At 42.9% G+C, this 19,144-nt stretch overlaps 1 protein-coding gene across 1 annotated transcript in view; it reads left to right on the top strand.

The window, feature by feature from the left end:
• cacna1g (calcium channel, voltage-dependent, T type, alpha 1G subunit) overlaps nt 1-19,144 on the top strand; it is a 218,334-nt gene that overhangs the window by 180,956 nt on the left and 18,234 nt on the right. Inside the window, exons 28-29 of the mRNA XM_070927129.1 lie at nt 15,107-15,258; nt 16,901-17,010. Of these exons, the coding sequence (XP_070783230.1) occupies nt 15,107-15,258; nt 16,901-17,010 (262 nt within the window). The remainder of the gene's footprint in view (nt 1-15,106; nt 15,259-16,900; nt 17,011-19,144) is intronic.

The following is a 19,144-nucleotide window of genomic DNA, read 5'->3' as shown; positions in this document are numbered from 1 at the left end:
TTCATCCTGAGGGTGACATGAATATGCGTACAAAGTTTCATCCGACTAGCGTGGCGCTAGGGCCAACAACTACGGTAAGTTTTATAGGACAAAGTTGAAAAGGAGAATGTCTGTAAACTGTGATGGACGTTTACAACGGACACTTCAGGTGATCATTTTACCATATGCCTTCCTTTTATTTCCCTTCCAACTAAGTTTGGCTCACCTTGTTTTTCTTGCTCATCTGACTTGCAGAGTATGAGGTTATTATTACCAATAGGAATTATGGCTCATTAGCCCAAGTTCTGATAACTCAGACTTAAACTCAGAATTATCTTTTAAACTTCACTAGCTTGATGTGTTTCTCTCTCATTGTGTTTTTTATAGTTTCAGCTCACTGCTGTTACATTAGATCACAGCCAGATAGATTAGAGAGCTTGATGAGCTTGCACGAGGGCTGCCATCTTGGATGAACAGATTCTCTCTGTTGTTAACATTCTCTAATAACATCCTGTATTAAAGTTCACTGGCCTCCATTAAAGGGCATTGGACCACAGAAATTCAATCAAGAACATTACTTTCCCATTGAGTCTTTAAAGCTTAATTTAAGACACCCAGTGCCAAAATATCTAAATGTGATGCCAGTAAATTAAACTTCAACAAACTCTTAACTAGTTTTTCTAGCTGCAATCTCCACAGTTTTGCATCCAAATAGCTTATAACTTATAACAATGGCTCAAATAGTTTCTTGTGTGGAAAACAATCTATTTCTGGCTTCTCTCTTCTATTAAATCACGATCTAAAATAGAATTAAGGCTCTTGCCAAGCTGCATACATTTATCTCGACCCGACTCGAACGGCTGATTTACTACAACACGCTTCGTACAAAGGTCACAGAAGTACAAGTTGTTATTAGATGAGACCGCAGCAGGTTTGTTAACAGCAGTTGGCTTTTGTGGGGCACAAAGGTCATCTCAGGGCTGTCTGACCACTCTGACCGGTTTGCTGTGGCAAGATAGGCAGGATCTGCTGAGAGGTGTGTGTCTTTGTTTGCACTTATATTACCAGGTGCCATGTCCGTTAAATAGGGGCATCGCATTCCTGGAAGGTAGACTTGACTGTGCTGGATTGTATTCTTGTGTGTGTGTGTGTGTGTGTGTGTCTGTGTCTGTGCGCACGCCTGTGTGTGCATATGTGAATGTGTCAGGGAGCAGATGGTTGCAGAACAGGTTGTAAAATATGCAGGAGCAGCTCTCATCCCCAAATCCCTTCTCCCCTCTCAGTCTGGATGACTGTCTGAGAGGCGAGCAGGACCCCTACACCCCGTTGTTGATCCTATGCGGCATTTCACAAAACTACTTGCAGTATTTTGATATTTTTTCCCCCCAGAGGTAATTACGGAAGTGCCACAAACACAAAACACACACATAAAATACAGCATCCACAGAGTGTGTCACTAGTGTATTTGTGGAGAGTAAGGTGTTTGTGGGTCTGTGTGTGTGTGTGTGTGTGGGTGTGCATTTGTGTCACACGCAGTGTGTTTGTGTGTGGACTCTTATCTTTAGCTTGCACTGCACTGGAGCCGCCTTTCCTGGAGGCGAGGAGGAGGAGAGGAACAAAGAGAGGAGAGGAGATGATGGAGGAGGCGCATTAAGATTTTGACTGATGGTGGAGGGAGGAGGAGGAGAGATACATAAGGGTGGAGGGGAGAGGTGGGAGACTTATACAAGCGCACAGACGCACTTGATGAAAAGTTGGATCAAATTGTAACTATGCAACTGTGTAACTATAGGCAGGCGTAGATTAGAAACGCACTCGAGTCAGATGTAAGTCACAAAAATGACGACAAGAGACTTAACTGCACTGAGAATTGACTCCCCAAAGAGTCCCAAGTTTTCTTCTTCAAGTCAGTGCTTTGGGTGCTAAGGTCAGCATGCTAGCATAGTATAGCCCAGCCCTAAATATCACTATTAATACACCTTTGAAAGAAAATGTTTCAAATGCAGTGTCATTTTAAATGTCACCTTCAGGGCCCTGAAACACTTGCATCCTGACTTGGAATTTGCTCATGAAGACTTGTGATTTGCTCCAAAAGACTTCAAAACAGCTCTGAATCACACACACAAACATTTGTAAACTGGGACTGAAGAAAAGGCACGCTTAAGAGGTTGAAGGAAATGGTGGTAATCGCGTAGACACGTAAAGAAAATCTCAACCATACACAGAGGTAGACATGCATGCACTCTGACACACACACACAGAGTCACAAACACACACACGTCCAGGGCGGCACTAGTTCTCCTCAGGGTCAATGTGAAGTGTCTCCCTGTTTGAGTTGACTTGTTGTGTTGAGTCATGCATTCTGCAGTCACAGTCAGCTGCTTGTGACAGACACATCAGGAGAAGCCACAGCGCACTGCACATGATGTATGCTGCAAATTGTAAATATAGTTTCATATTATTTCCTCCCTGTTTCTCCCTCAGTGAGCTATCAGAGAGACAGCAATGCTGGGCATTTTGACAGACAGCAGCTTGTATCAGGGTAATGATGCTCGCAGTGTTCCTGCACTAGTCTATAGGCTGCTGTGCAGCAGTAGTGGTATATAGGTGGTAGCAGTTTCTCAGAAGTGTACCATTCAAAAACTCTATTTAACCCTCACAACATGTATTTATAAAGCCAGTATTTGAAACATATAGATTTGTCAGACAAGACGTAAGCATAAGTGAAGTAAACCTATGAATTACCTGTTTGTGGACCCATGATGTGCCATGCCTTTAGGGCTGCAACCTTTTCATTATTTGTTACTTTATGGGTAATTTTTAAAATGTTTTAGTCAAGTGTCATCTTCCACTTGCTTATTTTGTCTGAAAAACAGTTAAAAAACCCAAAGAGATTCTGTTTATAATGATATAAGATAGAGAAGAAATTCACCTCCTTACATTGGACAAGATAGAACTTAATTTTTGGCATTTTTATTTACTCAACTTGCTAAATTAAAATTCTGTGTTTTCTCACCATTACCTGCCTTACCTCAAAGTCTTTAGGCAGCTCTATGAGCCAGTAACATCACTTTTGTATCCTTACTGGATACAGCTACCACACTAACCCTGTTTCCTAGAAATTCTGTTTATATACTACTCATTTGTTTTGCCAGTGACGTTTTGTGGGAAGTTTAATTGCTACCAGGATTATATTCGGTTGGAACAACAAAATGACTTGGTTTTTGGTTTTGGCTAAAGTAAATGTGGATTTTTTTTCAATCTTAAACCAAACCATCTTTCTCTAACATTAACCAACTTTCTTAAGTTGCCTCAACATAAGTATAAAAAAGTTCAGTCATATTTTAGTTGCAGGGAGCAGATATTCCATTGCACAAAGTGGGAAAACAAATACGTTACTACTGAACATTTTCACCCAGTATCAGTATCAGAATCAACATTTTGCAACTGTACTATTATTGTATGGAATAGCTAACAGACTGCAGTTATTATGACTTCTATTCTGTGTCATGAAAGCGCCAGTAGATGCACCATATTGTTCAACGACTGTGTGAAAAATGAAAGCAAAGTGGGATCATGCGATCCTTAAAAAAGAATGCCAAGTCAAATATGATCAAATAAAAGCACCATAGCTCAGTAGCTTTTTAATGTCAAGCCCTGTCTAATATATTCCTATTCTGACAGAGTTTAGAAACTTTACAGTGAGCTTACTTTACATTAACATCGCTATAATATTTCATATTCGACATTTTTTTCATGACTTTATCCAACTTTATGTTTGTTTTAATCTATTGTAGTAACACATGTGGGTCTACTCAACAGTGACATTGTGATTATATTCAATCTAATATTCCAGGGACCATCAGTGTCTTCCTGATAAGGCTCTGATGTTTTGTCAGCTGTCTGCTACAGTTCCGTGTGAAAGCTGAACGGTGAAGAAAAGCCGTCATGTTCGACAACCAATTTTTGGCTTTTGTTAACGGCATAACGCAGGCAGCAGTACGTTTGCTTCAAAACATATTTGCTGTTGCAAATTGGCGGAGTCTTTGTAAAAGATGCAACCTTGTATGGTCTTTGCTATAAAAGCTGCAGTGCAGTAAGTTTGTAGTCGAACAGTGATGCGTTGGCTCTGTAGAACATTGTAGGTATTTGAAATGAAACAATAATTCTGAGGTTATAGAGGTGAGTTTTGTTGTGCTGTTAAACACCGGGGCAGAGAGAGGTAGAAGGAGAGGATAATGAAGGCTTTAGAAACAAACAGAAAGAACAAGGAAAGTGTGTGTGTGTGTGTGTGTGTGTGTGTGTGTGTGTGCGCGCTAGTACTCCTCCTATAAGTCAGTCTCAGAGAACTGTGGCTCTGCCATGTTAACAGATGGCCCTCGACTTCCCGAACAGGCTGAACGGATCAACACTGTAGCCCAAGCAGCTCTGTCTGGGTCAGCCCCCACATGAGTTCACTCTCTCGTCACATCTCGCCCCCAAACAGTCATCTTATCAAGGAATACGTGTGCATGGACAAAATAATGTACACACCTCAAACACTGCAGACACACACAAAGGTGGGTTTCTGCAGTCCTCTTCATATTTACTGTGTATGTGTCGTCACACTATGCGTTAGTTTCTGTTCCTTTTCGTCTGGTTGATATAAGCTGCCGTGATTCCCAAGACTTGTTCCACTTGAATTGAATAATTTTGTTATTTTGGGCCACAGACGTCACAACCTCTTTCCCTCTCTGTTGGCGGTCTCATGTTGCTTTGGAAACTCACATGTTTAAGTGCTGATTGCCAGTGGTGCCAGGCAAAATAGTGCAACCTCATCTTTTGTGCTACTTCATTTCCAAGTGCAGTACATAGTGGACCTGCGGTGATTCCTGCAGCTTTGAGTGTATCAGCCTCCCATTCAGTCCAACAACAGCTCTTACCCTGCTGGTTTTCCACTCATGGCTTCTGTACCTTACCAAGCTAACTGCACACAGCCAGTGACAGCAATCGAAGCACAACCTTAAAGGTGCCCTGCAAGTTTTATTTACATTCACTGTTTCTCACCTGAATACATTGTGTGTGTGTCCTTAAGACCAAATAAACACACCAAATGCATTTCCTGCCAGATGAAACATTTGCAGAGCCATTTTTCTTTTTTAATTTGAAACATTGTTTACGCCCATGTTTGCTTACCAGTCTTTTTCTCTCTGGCCTTTGTTGTCACATTGCTACACTTCGTGGCACATTACCACCACCAAGTGTTGATCAGCAGAATAGTGTGAATGTCCACGTGAACAAAGTACTAACAAAACAGAAACCCAGTCAAACATTGCTCCATAGTACTACTAATGGTCAAAAACTCCTCAGGGTACCTTTAACTCTTTAGTTAAATCTCACCCTATACGTTATGAGTAGTGTGACGAAGGAAGGAAGTGAAATCTTCCCTCCTACCACCACTTATCTTACAGAAAGTGGTGAAAGTGCAGAGCATCTGGACCAAAAGCAACTTGTCAACATACCCATCAAACAGCTTGAAGGTGCCCTGTGGAGTTTTGGACCACTAGTAGCACCATGGGGCAATGCTTTTAAGAGTGGCTCCCTGTTCTTGTTTGCATCACGCTCTCGCTCAAGCATGTGGGCTTAATGCGACGCACATTCCTGCCACTTGTTTCACGCTGTTACGCTGACAGTTGTTGGCAGTAACGCGCCAAGAGACGTGGCAATGCACCCGCAAAGGCAGGGGAGAAGTAAAGCACAAGCTAGCAAACACTGCACAATGCACAATTTATGCACAAATCAACACATTTATTAGACCTTAAGGATGCACACACTGTGTTAAATTTATGACAAATGCTGCTGATTGGCCTCCAACTCGGAAATGACCTGCCTATGCTGTCGTATTTTTGACGTTCAGATATTCCTTCAAAGCACTTTTACACGAGGTGTTTACATTATTTTGGACACTCCCTGTACCTGACTTAATTCTAATATTCAGGTTAGCGGCCATGGTAGAGTTAAGACACAGCACAACAATGATAGCTTGATCTGTTGCCTGCTTCAAAAAATAAGCTGTTTTCGATTCTAACAAGCATATTATGTAATATATTTCCAATGAGCTTATTGTAAGGAATCACATTTATCTCTGAAACACTTGTGTACTGGATACACTTTCTCTGCACATTGACCAACATTTAACAAGGAATAAAACAAGTGATGAATTGGCTAATTTACAAACTGTTTGAATCACAGCATGAAAACATCTGCTCATATTAAACCTAATTAGAATTGTTCAATTCTGCATTTAGGGAAAAAATAGCTTTTTTGAAACTTTAATAATCCCAAATGCAGGTCAGATTTACTTTGAGGTTCACAAAGTTTTCCAACCTTTTGAACCTTTTTAAGTCCACCAAAATATATGTAAATCTCAAACTAAGATGCCACATAATATAAGGCTCTATATCTCTGGTCAGTCAGTTTAAGAGTCAGTAAAAAAAATAAAATAGGGCTTTAAACGTCTGTTTCATATAGAATGGTTTTCCCATTGGCAAGAAGTGGAGATAATGGAGTCGGCAGCTGATGTGGACAATGCGACCGTTGTATTCTCCATGTAGGTTCATAAATCCTCATCACCTTGCGGTGGATAAACAAAGTCATTTCCTATGTTGTGGTGTTAATCTCTGTTGTCAGTACACGGCCAGCAGTCAACAACAAGACGAGGATAATAGGATCATCTCCTCACACATCGTTTACCCTAGTGCCAAACACAAACACACACATACAGACATCCAAGAACATAAGTGTGGGTATATGCAAAGCAGCTTGACATTCCATGAATAGCTGTTCTTCATCTATTAGCTCACACACACTCACAAACACAAGGAGACACACAAGCCAGCCTGGTGCCAATCCCTAGCTGTATCTGGGTCAGAGCTAACAGAGATGAATCTAACGGAAGTTTCACATTGCCCCTCTTTCTTTCTTCTATTCCTCTGTTGTAGCGACGTAATTAATAACACCAGTCCTTTAGGGAGAGAGAGGGAGAGGAGACGGGAGGGGAACAGAGAAAGAGTGAGAGGCGGTGGCAGACCTTGGCAAAAAGTCTCAGAGATGCTGCTCGGGGGTGTGTAAGTTTGATGCCACAAGGTGTATGTAGCAGTGTTAAGGGAAGTGTTAAATGTGGTGAATCTTTCATAACCTTTGGGGGATAGCAGCGACTGGAAGCCATGTTACTGCAACTGCTGGGGGGGGGGGGGGGGTGTCAAGGTTGTAATTGTAATGTTGTAATATTGTAAAAGTAGAACCCAACCACATGATGTATTCATTGTAACTTCATCCAGTAAACTAGCTAATGAAGCTCATTTGCCTCCTGAAAAACCTTAAACATATCAGTTCACCCATAAATCTGGAGGCATGAAGGACCGATGATGGATATGTACTGAAGAGGTGACGGCAGAAACTGATGGATTGTTGATGTGCCTGAAAAGGAAAATCAAAAGTAATGGAATGGGTAATAAAGCTCATTCATTTCCACCGAAGCCAATGTTTATTAATAACTGCTGTGAAGGAACACACTGTAAATACTTAGTTTGATTGAAAAGCTGTAAGTCATTGGTGCGAGAAAAAGAAAATCTGCCCCAACAACACTCGCTATGAATGTTTCATGTTGGAAACTTTCTCTATGAATATTTCATCCACAGAAATGTCAAGAAGAGAACAGCACGGAGCAGAGTGGCAGACAGTCTCACACTGTAGCGCTGCCCTGCTGCACTGAATGGAGTGATGAAAGAGACATGAGGTGGACTTTGAATTTTCCTTTATTTCTCCCAAGCAGGAGAGTTCTTTATGCTTTATGCTTCTTTAGGCTCCAAAAGCAAAAGCTGTGTCTTAACCTTTGTGTGAGTGTGCACATGTGGTTTGTCCAAGAACCGGCATTCAGTACAACTGTAGCAGTAGCAGATGAGCTGTGTGGTGTGATTAAATCAGGCTGGACATGACACACATTCCAGTTGTTGGATTGATTATGGATTAATTTGGGCATCACAACTGAATTTGGACTGCATCTGTTCCAGTCCTGGCCAGCTGCTGTTGGAAATAAGCAGATAAAATCCAACAATGTGTTGTGTTCAAGGATTCTAATTTGATTTGATTTGTTCGATTTGGGCGACTGGAATCAGGATCATCAAGTAGAGAAATAGAACCAGCCAGTGTGAGGTTATACTTTTGAGCTATATGCTAAAGACAGCATGCTAAAATGCTGACATGCTGATGTTTAGCAAGGTTTACCATGTTTGCCATCTTAGTTTAGCGTGTTAGCATGCTAACATTAGCCAGTTAACACTAAACACAAAGTACAAATGAGGCTGATGGGAGTATCATTAGTTTGGCCATAAACCAAATTATTGGATAAGTTAAGAATTTGACCTGATGGTGGCTGTAAATGAAAAGTTAAGGGATCACCAGAGTATTACAATTCATCCTGAGGGGGACACTGATGTCCTTACCAAATTTCTTGACAATCAATCCAAAAGTTGTTGAGACAATTCACTCAGTTTCAGAAATGTCAACCTCATGGTGGCGCTGGATGAAAAGTCAGTAGGCTTCATGCTTTGGGAAAGTCTATACAAAATGTCATGGCCAACCATCCAATCCAATAGTTGTTTCAGTCTGAAACACGACCAGATCGACGTCCCTACAGCCATGTCGCTCGCGTGGCCAAAAGCTGGCCAAATCAGCCCCAAACAGCAAGCTAGTGATAAAGTAGCGCGGCCAGCCGTGAGTGAGAATCATTAATCCACTTCAGCAGGTTTCAGTTCATCTGCAGAGTTTACATTCCCTGTTTTCCACTATCCTGTTTCAGCTGTTTCTTTGCCTTTCCCGCACAATTTTCAACATAATATTAGACACAAAAAGACAAATCTGTTTGTGATGGATGTTCGTTTCTGCGTTGCTACAAGAACTTGTGAGAATGTTCTTGCAAGATTTCAGGGGTTCCCCCCCCGCAAAGTGACCATCATCGTAGCGTGTTGTCCTCTGTATTTACTCAGTCATTCGACATATGCTGCTTTCTGACTGTCAAAGCTAAACAATCGGTGCATGTTGGTGGAAATAGTCGTGTCTGGGGTGTCTAGTCACAGAAGGTTTCAATAATCTAAAAATCTGTTCTCAGGTTTAGTGCCAGACTAGAACGATTATATTTGACAGAGTGAAATAGACAGCAATACTTATTTCAGCTACTTTATGTGTGGTTTATAGCTTTGAATGGGTGTTATACTGTTTTGACTGAAAATCTTGCATGAAGGGGTGGAACAGATGATATTAAATTCAAGTCAGAGTACTTTAACCAAGAATCCTCTCGCTTCTTCTTTCCGGCCGTGTGTTGTTGACAGGGACAAACATGGATTCAACAAAGGGAGAAACGCTGTGTCATTATACTGTTAAAAAGCTTCCCATCGGTGTGCACTTTGTCATCACTGTTATCCCTGTTGCTCCGCCCTCCACTCACGCCGTCCAATCGCTTGCCTTCACCATTCAGTCCCCCATTCCAATTGGTCCATCCTGCTCAAGTATGACTCAGAAAGAGGTGTGTCAGTCCACCATGTGAACCAGCACAATGTGTGTTTGTGTATTAAAGAGTGCAGATGACTCTGTGTGTGTGTGTGTGTGTGTGTGTGTGTGTGTTATCATGCCCTGTCATTTTGAATGATGTCATGTTTTCTTATTTCTTTGCCTCTTTTCTTCTGGACTCCTCAATTTGCTCTGCTGCTCCTCTCTGTTATTCCCCAGTTTAATTCATTTTTTTTATGGTTTTTGTCTCTGTATCTGTGTCTCTTTCTCTCCGTTTGATGTTTAAGCAAAGCAGCAGAGTATTCAGGAACTCCAGTTAAACCTTCTTTTTTTTATTGTTTTACAGTAACTGTTTATGTTGACAACTGTCTTTTTATTTTTATTTTTTTAGACTCAGTGTTTGCTGGATTTCAAAATTGGACATCCAGTCCGTGACATTGGAGGTTGACACGTTTTTCCTGGCAGACACTGAGTCTCAAGGTTTACTACTGAGCCCATTCACCACGAAGGACAGGGGCATAAAAGCAGCAGCCGCATCCAACCAAACTACTGCCTCAGAAATGTGAAAATATAAACTCATTTCCATCCAGATCTCTTACCTTTAAAGTGCACTGTTGCTGCTTTTACGGCCCGTGCCCTGCTCTTCCTTTCACAGCCATTCTTTTTATCATCCGGGATCCAAACTTTTAAGTCTCTTTCAGTCCCTACACCTCCTCTATCCCCTTCAGCCATACCAATCCACACTTCTTACCCCCTCTATTCCAATCATCCGTAAACCTCTGATGGAACTACCGAACCCATAGAGCCTTCATAGACATTCAGAGGAGATCCAGCAAAGCAGAAACCATCGCACCAGTGAATCAAAGTCATAGCGGTGTCTCGTGTTGTTTTGAGATTCATGATCAGGCCTCCTTTTCATCGGAGTAGCCGGCACAACATCCTTTCCACCTCACAGCCGACTGTAGACACCCTCACGTGATCACCACATTCTGGACAGCTGCAGGTCTACCGTGTTCCAGACCCATTCTCTACATATCCAATTCAACCCAACCCGCGCTCACCCGCACGGTCACAGTACAGCCATAGTGCCGTGCTGTGCCGTTCTTACTCATTGGTCCCACAACCAAGGACCCTTACTGTGTCTGTATTTCCCAACAAAGACCGCCTCGGAAATGTATTGATTATGTTTTTGAGCGTGGCCGCGTCCAAAAGCAACTCCCAGGCCCAATCCCCAGCCATTCACATCCTCCACCCCCAAGGGTGAGCTGCGAGTAGGTGTCCACGAAGGGGAAGGTGAGTGCATTGGAGGTCAAAAAGGAGGAATAAGGCTCTTGGGGTTGTTTTTGGACAGGGGAATTATTTACATCTTTTGTTTTTTCTAACACTGTTTTCCCTTGTTGTATGTCAGACCTCAGGCAGATTCTCAACAGGGGTTTTAGATCTCCTTTCAGTCAGCGAAGTCCTTCAGTAAACCTACGACCGAATGTCCACGGGATCCAGCTGCTTTGCATTCCGGTTGCGCTGCGGCTCCGTTGCTGTTTCGGTGTCCACAGGAAACGTTGCAGGAGTGGAGCGTCTGGTCCTCAGCAGCCACATTCATAATGTAGTTTAGAATTGTTTTGCCACCTTTTTTTTTTGTGTTGCACAAGCTTAGTAACAGATGCTTTGTGCCTCTCGGTTTAGTTATTGAGCTACCCCACGCTTGAATAGCGTAAATAGAGTATCTTACATCGGTAAAATTCATTTAACGCATATTTTCCTCCTAGTTTCGGCCTCCGTCCCCACTAAGCTGCTTGTCTTACCCCGAAAACCAAAGACCTGCCGGGCAGTCGGGGGCTGTGTGGCATTGAAAAGATGACCTTCTGTCACCTTCTGTGATCACTCATTGTAAATGTCAGTGATTTTATAATAATAATGTATGAGTGCTTATGCGAACGAATCACTATTTCGTACTCCAAAAAATATGTAAATGAGAACAACTATAGCAGCGGATTGTGTCTGGCAGCCATGATGGAGCCGCGATGCAACAAAGCCAGATCCGGTGGACACTCGCCACAAAAGCATAAAAAAAAAATGTTGGACAGACTAACTAACTTTTGTGGGTCAAAAAAATACCGTCATTATAGATTGTAGAAACTGCATGCAGTGCAGTTATTTAGCAAACATACTGAGATCTAAGCCCCCATGAGATGATCGTCTTGGATGGCCTGGTAAATGTACACAGGGCCGATGTCAAATGTGAGGATGGAGACCTGTACGGAGAGGTTCGCAGGTGGTGAAGTCTTCCCTGTTTGCCATCTCAATATTAAGTCAGAACTGAGAGAGGAGGCTGCCACATCAGTGAAGGAGGGGGGAGAGAGGGGAGAGGGGAGAGGGAGGAAGAGTGGGAGCTAAATCATTTCCTCACATTCCACTGAATATCTTTCTGTTGCTGCCTTACTCAAAGAAGAATCATTTGGATGCCAGCTAGGCTCAAAGCAGGAGCAGCATGAACTCCATTAAGAGCAGCTCTCCCCTGCTATCTGCAGGAGGGTGGGGCCGCCCGGTGTAATTTGCCGCCCTAAACTTTCACCTTTTCTTCCCTCACTTCATTCCCTTCCCTCTCCTCTAGAGACTAGTTGGGCTTTAGCCAAAAGGTTTCTCTCTTCCGTTTTCTCCTCCCGTATCCCCCCGTCTCTTGTTCGGCTTTGCCCTCTTTGCCCCATCCATAATATTAAGGGCGATGCTTACTTACTTCCTTACTTCCTTTATAGGGAAAGTGAACCAATCTAGCATACTCACTTCAGCTCTCCCATACTACATAAATCTGTTTTTCTTGGCCGTGTATTTTACTGTATGGGAATGTAAATGGGACCGCAGATAAAACATGTCAGGGGGAGAAAAAGTTGTACAAAACAAGAGCATATTTAGATGAGTGAGGGAGTGTAGAGGAGGAGGCGAAACAAAGGGATGCTTAGCTCGCCGTGCACCTGCAAGCAGTAAGTAGAACAGAGTAAAAATAATGTTTGCTCCTCCAAAGATGAAGGAGGATCTCGTAAATCGGAACTCCCAGTGAGTGAACCGAGCCGTAGCGTCCCACAAGGGCCATGCCTAACAGCCCTGACTCAAAGACATGTTGCCCAGACATGTTGCCCGAGATGCTTTGAACCCGCGTCATCGCTCAGCGGGTCACATGGTGAAATGTCCAAAAGCATAACCTCATTTATAAAAAGCCGCTGACAAAATGAGGGATGTTTGCTGCAAGAGACAAATTTCAGGGACCTGAGGTGCTGAAAAGCAAAGCAGGTGACTGAGTACGTCGCCCTGTTTTAGTGCATTTATTTGAAAAGCCAGACCAAGCACACCAGAAGCCACATTATTTTCACCCTGTGGCACGCACATCTCCGTAGGAGTTCAGGAGCAGTCAAACTCCAACACCCGCTGCCCTGTGGCTCAGCCAGTACAACCAGTGTTCAGGCTCGTCTCCCCTGTTGTCAGTATCAATACTTACCAGCAGGCGAAAAAATTAGCTCTCGGCAAAGATGACCCGGAACACAAATACAGTATAATTAACTTGAAGGCACTCCACGGAGCGCAGACTTCTGCCAAACCTCAACAACTCTCCAACTTGCAATGCTGCAGCCGGGGGCCATTATTTACCTCGACATCAGGGACAGCCAGGCATTTATTTGAAAGAGGCTCACATTAGAGGCACGCCATTATTCTTAATACTCACCTGTTTCAAGTTTTTTTTAATGAAATTTTAATCAGGTGCCTCCCCTATTTCTGATCTGCGCCTAGTTCTGATTTGTAGTTTGCTGTTATGCAAAGTCAACAGTTATTCATGTATTATATACAGTTATTATTAAACAATAATGAATAAATAAATAGGGCCCAGGTTTAAAAATACCAGAATTACCCTTTAAGTCTCAAACTGAAACTGAGGCATCAGGGTTATTTTCCCTCCAGAGCCTCATAAGACATTATACAGCTGCTTTCACAGCCTGTATAGTATTCTCACTCATGATGAGTGAAATGAACTTTAAGTGTAAAATCAGTGCCCCTTTAATAGTGTTCAGTGTTCAATGTTTGAGCAGTGTTCTTACTGATCAGTAATAACTTCAACTTTGCAGTTCTTTTCTTCTGTGTTTACAGGAGATGTAACGCCTCCTGCACAGATATTCTACATTCAAAGAAAGCACAATAACGTTGTTTTTCTTTTTTTAAATGTTTGTTTTCTATTTATGAAAATAATTCACATTGACTGTGAGTGCCAACATGTTGGTGTAATACTACACCACAGTTGCCTAAATTGAACACGCTCCTGGCCTTCTTTGAGAATACTGTATCTTTATTGATAGTAACTGTGCACCTGGTAGGGTTCATCTCAAGGGATGAATTTCAATCCCGAAAGATGAATATCTGCTCCGTTAACAGACTCTGCCTACTCAGCTCTCCTGTCTTGTGCCCTGATCTTTGAGTGCAGTTCCCACCAACACGGTAGGGAAACCACTAGACACACACCATGAATTGCACACACACACACACACACACACACACACACACACACATACACACACACACGTATAGAACACACTCGTGGGAATCGTTCCAGCCCGGCACAGCTGCAGCCGCAGCAGCACACCTGGGCTAATTGGGCAGAGGGGGAGAGCTCGCAAAACACCCAAAGGACTTTTGCCTTTTGAGTGTGTGTGTGTGTGTGTGTGTGTGTGTGTGTGTGTCTTGGTTGGTGTGTGTCGTTCCCTTTCCTTCCCTTCCCGACCTAGAGCCTCTCCTTCACTGATGGAGTGACAGGGTGATAGATAGAGCAAGCCTCCCCTCTCTCTTCCTCATCCTCAACTCCCGGCCCATCCCTCCGTCCTCCCCGGATGGAGGAAAGAGGCGAGGAAACAAAGTGATGGATGAGTACGGGGGAAACTTTTCTCCGGCGTTGTGCTCTTTCCCTGAGAGGAGGGAAGTGAGAGGAAATAAGGGGAGGCTGAGTCACATGACGGTCAGAGAGACAGAGGGGAGAGATGGCCACACCTCCAGGCCGGAAGTAATCCTGACAGCAGCCTCCTTTCACACACACACACACACACACACACAGACACACACACAGACACACAGACATGTTGAGCGATGCTGTTTACCTCCCATCACTCTCACTCAGGAGAGAGTTCATTTAAATAATTGTTGATCAAACGAGAGGAGATTTGATTTGATGAGTCATGACTGCGGACCACAGGGGGGCTTGGCTGGAGTCTCTCTTTCTCTCTGTCCGTTATCTGATCCGGCCTCCGCTTCTGTAGTCTCCTCACATCTCTCTTCTCGTGTGTGTTATTTTTAATGCCATCTTAAGAGACTTTAACACATGGACGTGCACAGGAGGCTGCTGTGTTTCACTAACCACTTTTTCTTTTTAAAGCAGCTTTTGGTGACTCCAGTCCTCAACACAGCAGGTCTACTGTACAGTGTCCCAGTATATTACCTCCTATCTCACTTTTTGAACGCCACCCCCACCCCCTCCTCCTCCTCCTCCTCCTCATTACCCTGCTCCCTGCACCCCACCCCACCCCCCACTACTTCCCACTTCCAACAGAAGCTCAGAGTAAGCCCTACTACTCCGATTACTCCCCCACTCGCCTGCTCATCCACAAGATGTGCACCAGCCACTACCTGGACCTGTTCATCACCATCGTCATAGGGCTCAACGTCATCACCATGTCTATGGAGCACCACCAGCAGCCCAAGGTCAGACCTGGGGGGGAGGGGAACAGAGTAATACCTGGCCTTGAATAATAATTGCAGATGATTCTGAGCCTCGTTGAAATCACATATGCAACTTAGTGACAACTACATTTGGTACGATGCATACAATGCAGTTTGCGTGTATAGTGGGTCAGTCCTGCACTGCAAGTACATGACTGACTCCATCAGTGCGGTTTGAGTGTCCTTTAGTCTGGTTGTAAATGTTTCAAAGGCATTTACACCCTGCCATGAATCAAATTCAGGAGAACATTTTCAATTCTGGCAATTTTTTTTGGCATGAAAATGTTCAAAAATACTGAATGTTGGCTCTTAAAGGCTTTGTTCTGAAAAACTACGAGTATCTACATGGGCCTTTAAAAATGAATGTCATTGGAATATTACTTTTAATCTCCCTGGAACACCAGGTTTATAGCTTCAGAGGACTTCAGATAGTGTCAGGTGTACAAGCTGTGAATAAAGAAAATAATTGAACAAAAAATAACCTTTCAAAAACACGCTTACAAGTTCTTTAAACAAGGGTGAGAAAGGGATCGGGTCAACAGAGAAGGAAGTGAAAGTAAGATAAGAAGTGGAAAAGTCTGGTGAGAAATAAATATGAGATTATTAGATAGTCAATAAAAGAGATAAAGACATTTTATAGGGTTTAAAGGCGTTCCGTAAATTTCACCCATCTGGTACAAAAACCCAAAACACAAATGTATCCATATCCAGGTCTGATATGGATACTTAGGATTTATACCCCATATGTTAATCGCCACCAGGCAGCTGTTCCAGCTGGGATTTGTCTTCCTCTCATTTTTGAAATATTTCTATATCACCTGCTTCATCAGAGCCCTGAGGTGGAGGTAAAACAAAAGATGGCTGACGGAGGTAGAGGCAAAGAGTGCATTCAGCAAGATTCCACAAGAGTAAAAGAGACAAAGAGATGCATAAAAGAAAGAGGGAGAAAACTTGAGAAGAGGGCGAGGAAAGGTTATAGGACAGATAAGGAGGTAGTAAGGCGTGGTAAATGGTCATGAGGCAGAGTGGGAGGTGGTGTGGGGTGTATCACAAACTGGAACTAGCTGTGAGTGGATGAATTGCCACCAGTGAGGATTTAGTGAAACCCCCACAGACCACCAGTCCTCTCCCCGTCTCGCTGCTAAAGGTCAGTTTTTACATGCAGATGGGCCCTGTGAATTCTCCCAAGGGCCAAAACGGACACTTTAATTCTAATGGCCTTTTCTGGAGAACGAGGGAGGGAGGAGCGGAGGGCGACGTGAGCGATCTATTAATGGAATGGCTATTTCTGGAGAAGAGGACAGAGTCTACAATATGGACCCTTTCTTATTTCATGCAAAGACTCTAAATGCAGGGAGATTGTATATTTACACTGCAGAAATATCCACTATTGCAAGCAGTTTAGTGTAACTGAGTCAAGTTGAACGATTGTCTTCCAACAGGGTGAGATCATTTCATTGGTTTTCGGTGCAGCTTCAGCACATTTCATGAAAGGAGTGGCAATGAAACACAGTTCACTCACTGCTAAGATAACAGAAAATGCAATGCTAGATTCACTGACTTGTTGAGACGGGTGCTCGCGCAGTTTATTAATCTTCAATATTTCTCTCCCTGACATCTTCAGGAGCTGGAAGAGGCGCTGAAGATCTGTAACTACATCTTCACCCTCATCTTTGTCCTGGAGTCTGTCTTTAAGCTGGTGGCCTTTGGCTTCCGACGCTTCTTCAAGGACAAGTAAGTGCTTTGAACTGAAATCCTGAGCAAATGTTTAACTTCCGAGTTTAGGACTCAATTGGTGGTTAAAAGGTACCGTTCTTTAACCTCTGCGTCATGTGGAAAATCTGAGGCAGCGTTCGGAGAGCTTAAAAATTAGCTTTCTCTAAGGTGCTCTGGTGGATGCTTCTCAGCGAGGCCTGTATGAATACAAACGGCCTCGTTAAACACCCATAAAACACGCTGCCTCAGATGATTTCATAGCTTTGAAATCCCTGGCTTCCCGCCGAAAACCGCACAATAATGCACAAACGCAATCACAACAGCACAAACGCACACTACCACACATCACATATACACGAGTACACACACGCCTCAGTGTTGTTGGACCAGAGCTGACCACCAAGGGCTCCATGCTGTCCGCTCTCTTTGCCAGAGCAGACCATTATCCTTTTTGCATTTGGCGATGGTCCAGTTTGATATTACCTCACTACACTCACACACACAGGTACACACAAACAGATAAACACAACATTTAGCCAAGACCCCAAGTACTAGGTTGAAAATCTCATTGAGTTTTAAGTTGATTTTCTTGTGTTGATTCATACACTTTGAGTATCTAAATGAGGATGTGAAGGAGAGAGAGAGAGAGAGAAACCTGCTCATGGAAAAGAAACAGTGGAAATTGACAAACCTGATTAGTACGACCACCCACCACTATCTTCGCTGCCTTTTTACACACTCATTTTGTTCCAGTGCACATTTATTGCACAGCGGCTGGAAAATTAGATTTGGTCCCAACACTTTGATCTCAAATCAAGTCACAGTATCTGGGAAAGAAAGTAGCCTGCTGACTCCTGATCTGAGTGTGCCATATCTATCTTTTATGACACACTAAAATAAAATGATACCATTGTTGTTGTTCTTTTTCACTCTGCCTCATAACACTGAAACAGTCTGCACACTTCCATGCATCCAGAAAATGATCAGTCTCTGAATTTAAAGTTTATGTGATAAGTTAATCGCGTGTGATTAGTAATCTCTGGACCATTAAAGGGATACTTCACACACAATCTATCCTCTGAGTGTCAAACTCTCACCCTGGTAGGCTTAAAAGGTTGTAAAAAGTTTGTAGTTCGCTTCTTCGCGAAGCACCACGGCTGTCGGCAGCTTGGATTCCTGCCAGTGACAATTGAACTCCAGTTTTCACAGCAGAAAGAAAAAGGTTCAAAATGCCCGTAAGAACTTATCAACCCACTCCTGCCACACTTCTCCTTTGTCTGACAGTCATAGTTTCACCAAAATATAGCGTTCTATCCCTGATAAAAGTCTGACATGTTGTACTTTACAAATATATCACTGTTATCACTAAACCAAACCAAAACCACGAACGGTTACAAGAATAGATCAACATGCAATGTTAGTGAGAAAATGCAAACTTTTCTCACTAACACGGCACATCCTTAAAGGAACAGTTTCAAATTTTGGGAAATGCATTTGTTAGCTTTCCCAAAGTTAGAGGAGAAGATCGATCCCACTCCCAAGTCTCCACCAAAACTATGAGACTAGAGCTAGTAGACGGTTAGCTTAGCTTAGCCTAAAGACTGCTGCCAGCTACACTGGCTCAGTTCAAAGGTAACAGCCTACCAGCACTTCTAAAACCACTAATTAACAATTTATATATTGTCACCGGGAGGTTGCCAGGCAACCAGTGCTGACTGCAGGCAGTCACTGCGTCTGGCATTTAAAACCACAACTTTTGTTGTTACTCTTTTGTGCGGATCCAGTCTTTATGCTAAGCTAAGCTAATGTCTTCTGCTGTGGTATCAATCTTCATATCTAACTCTCCGCAAAAAATAACCTATTTCTTTAAAATCTAAGTGAAAACTGGCAATTTATACGTCATGCTTTGTTAAAGTCCAAACAGCAACTTCAGTAATATGGAAAATGTATGCAGACACGCACTCTTAAAACCATGAGGTATAAATTGTGTGTGTAGTTTTCTATTGGCAGATGTCAGTACAGTACAGTTCATCTGTTCTTCATTTGTGAATGGCGCTGAGAAACATGTCTGCTGTGATGAAGTGGTGGTGTCTCCAAGTCCAAGTGAAGACAAGTTATTTGTTTTGAAGTCAAAATCCATTTGTCAAGTCTA

The sequence above is a fragment of the Enoplosus armatus genome, chromosome 20 (assembly GCF_043641665.1).
Source record: "Enoplosus armatus isolate fEnoArm2 chromosome 20, fEnoArm2.hap1, whole genome shotgun sequence".
In the NCBI taxonomy this organism is placed as follows: Eukaryota; Metazoa; Chordata; class Actinopteri; order Centrarchiformes; family Enoplosidae; genus Enoplosus; species Enoplosus armatus.
This window is presented reverse-complemented; position numbering and strand designations above follow the sequence as displayed.